The sequence below is a fragment of the Solanum stenotomum genome, chromosome 10, assembly GCF_019186545.1.
Source record: "Solanum stenotomum isolate F172 chromosome 10, ASM1918654v1, whole genome shotgun sequence".
NCBI classification, from domain to species: domain Eukaryota; kingdom Viridiplantae; phylum Streptophyta; class Magnoliopsida; order Solanales; family Solanaceae; genus Solanum; species Solanum stenotomum.
This window is the reverse complement of record NC_064291.1, coordinates 20,706,898-20,716,471: the sequence shown is the minus strand read 5'-3', so window position 1 is coordinate 20,716,471 and position 9,574 is coordinate 20,706,898. Positions and strand designations below refer to the sequence as shown.

Below are 9,574 nucleotides of genomic sequence, written 5' to 3'. Positions count from 1 at the left end.
CAAATTATCCCTAACGTCTCACCCATAAAATCCTTTTCTAAGAACTAGTTTGTTTGAATAGACAACTTACGCCAAAAACCTAAGTTGGATGTGTGGAAAGAGAGGAGGAAAGAAAGCCAAGTGGAAAGTGAAGAAAGACAGGTGAGACTAAACTTTGAGATTTGTGGAAAAAACAAGGAACCCCTCCTTATAAAATTTTTTTGCGCAAAAGCTTGAAAATTGAAACGAAAAAGAAAGTGTGATGAAATAAAAAAGGATGTCCAACAAATTGAGAGAAAAGTTGAAGTTTGAGTCTCAAAATAACAAGAATGAAAAGAACCTGAGAAGAGGTGAAGATGAACCCTAGCTTCTTCTTCTTCCTTGTTCTAGAGAGAAGATTTTTTGGAGAGGATGAAATTGGTCAAGTTTAGGGAAATTAGGAGAATGAATTAAAATAGGTAGTTTTTAGTCTTAATCCACATTTATAGGTCTTGAAATAGGGTTTAAAATGATGTAGTTTGGGTACCAAAAACTTTGGGAAAAGACCAAAATTACCCTAACTTAAAAACCACCGAGGTGCCTCACAGAGAGGCTTCACGAGCCGTCTAAGGCTTCACGGGCTGTATAGCCAGTCGTGAAGCGTCACCTACCCAACAGGGCTTCAATAAATTGGGCATACCCTTTTACTCTAGGCTCAGAATTAGGAAATCATGGTGGTGTTGGAAAGAGGATTTAAAGACCTTTAATTTGATAGGTCATGGACCACCTATTTTATTTTGTGCTAAAAGATATGATCATTTGAAGTTGACCCAAAATTCAAATTCTACTATGTCTCTTTCACGGACGACTTCACTGTTCATGTGAAGCTTCACGGACCGTCTAGGCATCCATGGTCCTTCACAGTGACCTTGGGTGCAACCTCTCTGTATGGGTGACTTGTATGGACCCCAAAATGGGCCTTCCAAGTTACCATGGGCCGTATAAGGCACCGTCTAGGTGACTCCTGCCTAGGGGTAGTCTTGGATGGTCTCACAATGCCCTTAACGGGTCGTGGACCCCTACATGGCCCATTTAGGGTGTCGTGAAGGGTCCATGGTCCATTTTGTCTTCGTGGACTTGCCCATTTGCCCTTTTAGCCCTTTCTCAAAGTCTGAGGTGTTACAATATCTTCCCCTTGGGAACATTTGTCCTCGAATTGAACTCAAAATAGAATGAAAAGAGTAGGAGAGAAACTAACAACCCAACATTAATGTGATTTCATCAAAATTCACATAATCAAGGAAGAATATCAATTTCAAACTAAAACATACTTTTAAAACATCTTTTCATACGACATACATGCAAATCATACTCAAATGCACATAATCATGAAGCAGTCAATAAAGTTAAATCATATATTTGAAAAATCAATTTTTTCATGATCATGCATGCATGGGGAAACATGAGAATGACTAAGAACGCAAGAATCCTAAAGAGTGAACTATGAGGGGCTAATGCCTTAGGCTCTACCTAATTATAGAAGGAAAAGGATAGCGATACTAAGACACCCATCGCCTCCGACCTTTTACATACCAAACTATAACGAGGAACTCTTCCAAAATCAACATAGTTCTATTCACGTATTTCAAACATGAAGCACACTATCTCCGCCTTGTGAGCAAACCTCACTAACCCTTTCAAATCCATCTCCGTCTACCCAAGCATAACACCAACATCTTAACAACCACAGAACCATTGATACAAGTAAACACTTAGAGGTCGTTTGGTAGAGTGTATAAGAATGATGATAAATAGAGTGTATTAGTAATGCTTGCATTAGCAATACATGTATTAGTTATGCCTGCATTAATTATACATAGATCATTTTCATACATCCTTTGGTCTGTTGTATAAAAAATAGTATGCATTGCATAATAAATTTCATTTACAATGATTCCTTCCACTATTATGGTGGAAAAAAATGTAAAAAAGGGGTTTGGGGGTAATTCGGTCTTTAATCATGCTAATGCATGCATTGAAACCATTGCATTGCTAATACCTAGAAATCCATGATATTATCTATACACACCTTAATACACAATATAATGTGTATAACTAATTCAAGCATTAGTTAGACCTAGGTTGGAAAAGATTACCAATTACGGTATTAGTAATACACAAGGCTAATGCATGCATTATTTTTTCTAATACACTCTACCAAATGACCCCTTAAGAAGTTTCCACAACGATTTCAATGTCGACTTCAAAAAAAATAACCATACATGGAGTCTTACCATAACCAATGAAACACCCAATACCATGCAATGAATAACTACAAGCTAAAAGCCCATAACTTACAAATTACCGTCTCTGGAGAACCCTCATGATCTTGTCGATTCTGAAGTGCATAAGACTTATTCTTCTTATAACCACCACTGGAACCTGAGGAAGGGTAAGCTTGAGCATGTTGATGATTATCTCCCTCATTCCTAGATACCGAAGGACAAAACCTTATCTTATGATCCATTATTCCACAACCAAAGCATGCATTTGTACAGGCTAGACACTCACCTCTATGGCTTTTTCCACACTTTTGACACTCGGATACCATTTTCTCACTAGAGCCATTACCTTGGGAACGATTACCTCCACCGGACCTTGAATGTGAGAAATCACCATTATGGGGAACCCTCATGATCTTGTCGATTTTGAAGTGCATAAGACCTATTCTTCTTATGACCACCACTGGAACCTGAGGAAGGGTAAGGTTGAGCATGCTGATGATTATCTCCCTCATTCCTAGATACCGAAGGAAAATCCCTTATCTTATGATCCATTTTTCCACAACCAAAGCATGCATTTGTACAGGCTAGACACTCACCTCTATGGCTTTTTCCACACTTTTGACACTCGGATACCATTTTCTTACTAGAGCCATTACCTTGGGAACGATTACCTCTACCGGACCTTGAATGTGAGAAATCACCATTATCCTTTCTTGCCCACTTTGAATCCATAGTTTTCTCCTTAAGCTTTTCCTATTCTATTTTTTGTGCATGAACCATCAAATGGGAGACATTTATTTCCTTAACAAGCATGGCGGTTAGGCATTTTTTCACCACTAAGTTGGAACAACCCGACACAAATTAACAATCATTTCCCTTGGATGGGCGACCATACTTGGATCATACTTGGACAATTGCGTGAATTTTGAAACATACTCCTTCCTACTCATATCCCCTTGACGAAGGTTAATGAACTAAAGTACCTTTGCCTCCCTCATCTAATGGGGAAAGAACCTGTCAGTTAAAGCAACGTTAGATTTCTCCCAATCAAAAGGACCACATCTATCGCCGTCTCTTCCTTCCATTGGTTGAACCATACTTGAGCAATGCCTATAAGTTGATAAGCAGTCAATTCAGCCTTTTCCACCGGCCTCACTCACATGATCATCAACACCTTATACACCTCATTAATGAACTCTTGAGGATCTTCCTTGAATTTAGATCCATGAAATTCCAGAGGATTCATCCTAGTAAAGTCCCTCACCCTAGTTGTCGTTGTACCCACATTTGGGTTCACGGGAGCCATAACTTCCTTATTTGCTTGAGCCATCATAGCTTGGGCCAATATATGAAATGCAGCTCGAAACTCATCATTAGTCACTTGTCATCCAAAGGGTTGATCGACACTTGGGGAACCTTTTGTCTCACATTTTCACGAATATTCCTCCTCACGAGATTCGGTCATGGAGGCGTATTTTGAAAATCATAAATAGGGGTTAGGCAAGGAGGACCTTTATAGAATTAAATTCTATGGCACGAGTTTAGAGAAATGAAAGAAGTGAAGTTTTCTGAACATATTATAGCCTCTTATTCATAAATGTGATATGCTTCATACTCATGAACAAGACTCTACTCGACGTGGCTTATTAGACATCCTAGGACCTTTCTAAACTTTGTGCTCTGAATACCAAGTTTGTTATAACCCAAAGTAGACCCTAGATGTGACAAGGCGTATAAGACCCCGAGAGGCCCTACACAAGCCACTTAGCATACTTCATAGCTTTAAAGAGTTCAAAAGACAGTTTATCTCATAAATATTTGACAAGAAAACGAAGCAGAAGTCTAACATGGTCTCAAAGCCATCTATTACATCAAGAGGAATTGGGACGTAACCCATACATCAAATACAACACTGAAAAGTAAAGACAATAAGCAATAAAGGGTTTGGTCCTCGGAATATAAGGACTCACCAATCTTCAAACGCTACTAGTGTGATCACTAGCCACGGGGATGTAGAATAGGAGCTTCAGACCCTACATTACTGAAACAATGTAGGCAAGAGTATGCGTTAGTACAAACAATGTACATAGTATGAAGGGAATACAATAAAAGATACATGATCATAAGGGGACATAATCGAAAACTTGAAATGCATGACCAAGTTAAAACATACTAAAATCATTTATGAAGATTCATAAATCATGAACATGGTCAATGCATCTTTAAATCATAAAGGAAACTTCATAAACCATTAGTACTTAACTTAGTTCATTTTGCGGGAAGTTTACCATTAACTAATATATAGACCATGCGAGCTATAGCATGGAAACCAGTGTTTGCCCCACACCGAAATGGGTGTTCTACTTGCCAAGGTAAGGACCATAACTTTGAGCTAAAGTGGATCCACAAGCTAATGTCTATCTAAGACAATCATCCTATGTGGGAATATAGGTATGGGATAAGGAGATTGCTATTAGAAACCCGGTCTCAAGCTACGAGAGAGCTTCAATCTCAATATCTTCTCGGTGCTAAGCATAAATCCTACGGATTAGTCATTAATCTTAACTTGTCTTACTATTATGGGACACGTGTGTTCGTCGCTTGTCTTATCATAGGATAGGTCCTTAAACCATGTGTGAGAAAACCTTTCAGCATTCATAATCTTTTCCTAATAGCTTTTAAGGTCCACATTCTTCAATTTCATGCTAAAAATGCCCTACTACTAATGGAAATAGTTTTCACCACGTGATCTATAATCATTGATGGCATATCCGGATACCATACTAATAAAAACCTAATTTAGGAAAGTATCCCAAAAATGTAACACCCCAGAAATCTAGTGACCTAAGCTAGAGCCTAAAGTGTAATCTAGTAGCCTAATGAAGTTAAAACGTAAGGTTAGAGTTCTAAAATAACTTCCCTAATAGAGTGCTAGGTTTTAGTGCCTAAACATGAAGGCATGACCCCCTAGGACCCCCCAAGGGTCCATGAGGAGGACCCAAGGGAAGGTCCAAAAACTGTAAAAAATAGCACGGAACCACGATTGGGCACCCATGCGACGTGGGTGGACCCACGCTCCGTGGTTTGAAGTCTTGGGTTGAGACTTAGTGCCCCCAAGATTTTCCTCCAAAACTCCCTCTCTGACCCAAACCGAGCCCATGCAGGACAGACCATGGTCCCATCCACGATCCGTGGATGGGGTCCGTGGATCCCAACATGCAAAAACTAGTTTGGGGTTCGGCCAAAGGGAGGGTGATTTCGTAAATTCCTAAATAATTAAATTAAGGGTAGGGACGGTTATTATTAGTTATTTTAGATATATTAAAATGTTTTTAACTATTAAACAACCATTTTAACTCTCATAACTCACAAACTCAAAACTCAACCAACTTCCCTCCCAAAAATATTTAATCTCTAAACTCCATGGAAGAGCAAAGAAGAAGGTCAGGATTAGCGTTCAAGCTCCAAGATTTTCACTCCAATTTCGTGGGAAAACATCAATTAAGGTATGGGAACCTTGATTCATGGAACAATTTTCTCCATGAATCCCTTAAAACTCTAATTTCAAAATTTGTAACTTGTTCAAAAACTATTTCATTCTATCCATGCGTTCTTCTTAAAAAAATTTTTATTATGTTAATTGCATTGTATTATCGATGATTTGATGTTTAATGGTGATTTTCATTGTAGAATTTCCCATGAAACCATGATCACCACCATGACCCCAATTCCATGAATTGTGATGGGTGTATTGATGCAAGATGATTACTATGAATTGTATCTATATTAATATAGTTATTGAATCTTGTTTTATTCATTCCTATTGAAGTATCATTAGGTGTAATTTTGAGACATGATTCATGACCTTGAAAGGGGTAAATTGCTATTTGTACATATTGATGAAAGTTGACTATAACCTATTGATTCACCTAGAAGTTAAATATCCTATGGCTAATGTGTAAAGTATGGTACTGTTGAAAGGTTGTTCTTCCCTTACCCTTACCCTTGATGATGCATGAATGGTCTAGGATGATGATGATGTTATTGTGTTGATTGGAACTGTATCCTCATGAATACACTATGAATGTAATGTGAAAGTTCTACTCACACACTACTGTTGATTCTAAGGTAGAAAGTACATTCTTACCTTTAATGAATCTATGAGATATTTTGATGAATTGTATTGAATGAAGGATAGAGCATTCTTTCACATATGTAAATGCAATTCAAGATTAATTATGTATAATTTGAGAAATAATGCTTAGCACCGAGTGGATATGGAAAATGAGGTAAAGTCCCTTCCGCCAATGCAATACGCTGGGTCATCTAAAAGTAAACTCATAAGATGGATGCCCATCCGCCAATGCAATAGGGCGGGTTTCTAGAAGAAATTTCCCTATCCCATAACTATGTGCCAACATAGGACCTTAGCTAGTCGATACAACTTATTGCTATACATTTAGTTCTACCTTAGGCAAGTTGGACACCTTCTTTCTGTGTGGGATTACACGACACCAGATTCCATGTAGCTCACATGGTCTTTGTCGGTTATGGCTACTCTTCCCTATATAATAAAGATAATGAATGAGACATGAACTATAATATGACTTCTTGATGAGTTTACTTAGTAGGAGTGGGGGTATGGGACTTCACTTCCACATTGCACAAGTAGACTTAGTAGGACGTTCTGTGATGGTCCATTTATATTATGATGAGATACAAATGTATGCATGTGTGTTGAATGGATGGTTGTTATGAATGACTTCCCTTATATTCAAGTAATGTACATGGCTATTTCCTTATTTGTGACTAATGATTTTAATGAGGTTTAAAGATGATATGCATGACTAAGATAGCTTCAAGGGGGTACTTAGTAGGGTTGGTTTTATGGGATGCCATCCATACATTGCACAAGTTCCCCTTAGGGGTTGCTAAGGTGTTGATATTACTATGTTGCGAGTATAAATGTGATTATGGCTTGCCTTTGACATTGAAAATGCATGTTGGTTTCCAAACATCATAAATGCATACTTTGCAACTAAAAATGTCCTTTTTTTTTTATCATATCTAAAGGATTTTATGCATGTTTCCATACTTAGTACATATTTGTGCTAAACCCTTCTTCCTTTACATTTTTATGAGTGTAGGTTCCGACTAGGTGACATACACTTTTTTTCTTAAAGAAGACTTGGATTGCTTATCTCCAAGTTGTGGTGAGTCCTAAGTTCGAGGACGGATTATCCATTTCTTAGTTTCTATTGTACTTTTCATGTTGAGACTTTTGTTGATGTAAAGGGCTATGTCCCAAATTTTTCATTCCGATGTTTTAGATGGTATATGAGACAAAGTCTAGATTCCTATGATTTTTCCTTTATAAAGAAAATGAAGTTGGACTTCTATTGTAAAAGTTTTAAATTTTTCCGCATTATTTTCTATGTATTATGTAATGATGATGCTAGAGGCTTGTATCAGACCCTTTCGGGGTCAAGTACGATGTGTTACATCTAGGGGGTACTCCCGTGTTGTGACTAACTTGGTATTAGAGCATAAGGTTTTGGGAATAATATTTAGGTTGATGTCTCATACACAATGTCTAGTAGAGTCTTGTTCATGAGTGGGATGTGCGCCACATTTATGAATGAGAGGCTATAAGATGTTTAGGAACTTTCACCTCTTTCATTACTCTTTAGTCGTGCTTTGGAGTCCTAGCTCTATGAAGTCGTTTCTCCTAACCCCTTTCTTGTGATTATAGGTAATGAATACAAGAAGGGCTAATGCAAGAATGGCACAAGAGGAGAATGTGAATGAGGGATTTCCTCCCCAAGCTCCTCAAGACCCTCAAATTCCTAATGATAAATGGGATATGACTAATGTGGAGATAAGGGCGGCTCTCCAAACTTTGACTTAACCCATGACGGTTCAAACTAATGATGATACTACTCAAGCCTAAGCTATAACACCCAAGCCAACCGAGTAGTTGGGCCTCGGGTAAACCCTAATGTGAGTACCATGGCCTCAATGTTAAGAGATTTTACTAGGATGAACCCTCTTATTTTCTTGGGTTCTAATGTGAATGATGACCCACAAGAGTTTTTGGAGGAGGTCTACAAGATAGTGGAGGCTATGAGGGTCACTTCTATTGAGAAAGTCGAATTAGCCGGGTATTAATTGAAAGATGTGGCCCAAGTATGGTATACACAATGGAAGGAGAATAGTCCTATAAGGGTGGGTCCCATAAGTTCGGAAGTATTCAAGAAACCCTTCCTTAATAGGTTCTTTCCTCGTGAGAAGAGGGAAGCCAAAGTTGAGGAGTTCATCAACTTTCGCCAAGGAGGTATGAGTGTCCAAGAATACTCCTTGAAATTCACTAAGTTGTCCAAATATGCCCCATCTTTGGTGTCTAACCCAAGAGATGAGATGAATCGCTCTGTCACATGTGTGTCCGATGCTATGGAAGCAGAGTGCCTAGCGGCAATGCTCCATGACAACATAGATAACTAACGGTTACTGGTCTATGCTCAACAAGTTAAGGAGATAAGGCTTAGGAAGAAGAATAGAGAGGTAAAGAGGGCAAGGTTCGATGATGGAAATTCTTCAAAGGGTAAGTTTGAGGGTCAAAGTGGACCAAGGTTCAAGAAGAAGTTCTCCAATCAAAGTTCCTCTAATGCTCCAAAGACCAACAAATATAAGGTGTCTAACCCTAAGCCTCAAGCAGGCAATAGGGGTGGATCTTCCATGGAGAAACTTACATGTGCCAAGTGTGGTAAGAAACATGAGGGGAAATGTCTTGTCGGTATGGGTGTGTGCTATGGATGTGGAAAAAGTGGACATCAATTGAAAGATTGTCCAACTCGTATGGCCAAGGGGAAAGAGGGTAACCAATCTCCTCCAAGTGGTTCAAATCCTAATGCTCCCAAGAAGAATCACTTCTATGCTCCAATCCCGAAGTGATCAAGAGTGGTCCCCGGACGTTGTTACCGGTATGTTGCAAGTATTTTCAATTGATGTTTATGCATTATTAGACCCTGGTGCCACTTTATCTTTTGTTACTCCTTTTGTGGCTATGAAATTTGAAGTACCTCCCAAAGAGTTAAAAGAACCCTTTTCTGTTTCTACCCCGGTAGGTGATTCGGTTGTAGCTAAGAGAGTTTATAGGAGTTGTCCTATCTCTTTGTCTCATAGAGCCACTTTGGTTGATTTGGTAGAATTAGACATGCTTTATTTTGATGTAATCTTGGGGATGGATTGGTTGCATGCTTGTTTTGCTTCCATTGATTGTAGAACTTGGGTAGTGAAGTTTCAATTTCCAAATGAGCCCATTTTGGAATGGA

At 38.6% G+C, this 9,574-nt stretch overlaps 1 protein-coding gene across 1 annotated transcript; it reads left to right on the top strand.

Annotated features, from left to right (window-relative positions):
- Positions 1 to 8,252: 8,252 nt before the first annotated feature.
- On the top strand, positions 8,253 to 9,194 carry LOC125842809 (uncharacterized). The gene is made up of 3 exons (XM_049522113.1): positions 8,253 to 8,404; positions 8,516 to 8,577; positions 8,770 to 9,194. The coding sequence occupies exons 1-3, from the start codon at positions 8,253 to 8,255 to the stop codon at positions 9,192 to 9,194; spliced, it is 639 nt and encodes a 212-aa protein (XP_049378070.1).
- The last annotated feature ends 380 nt before the right edge of the window (positions 9,195 to 9,574 follow it).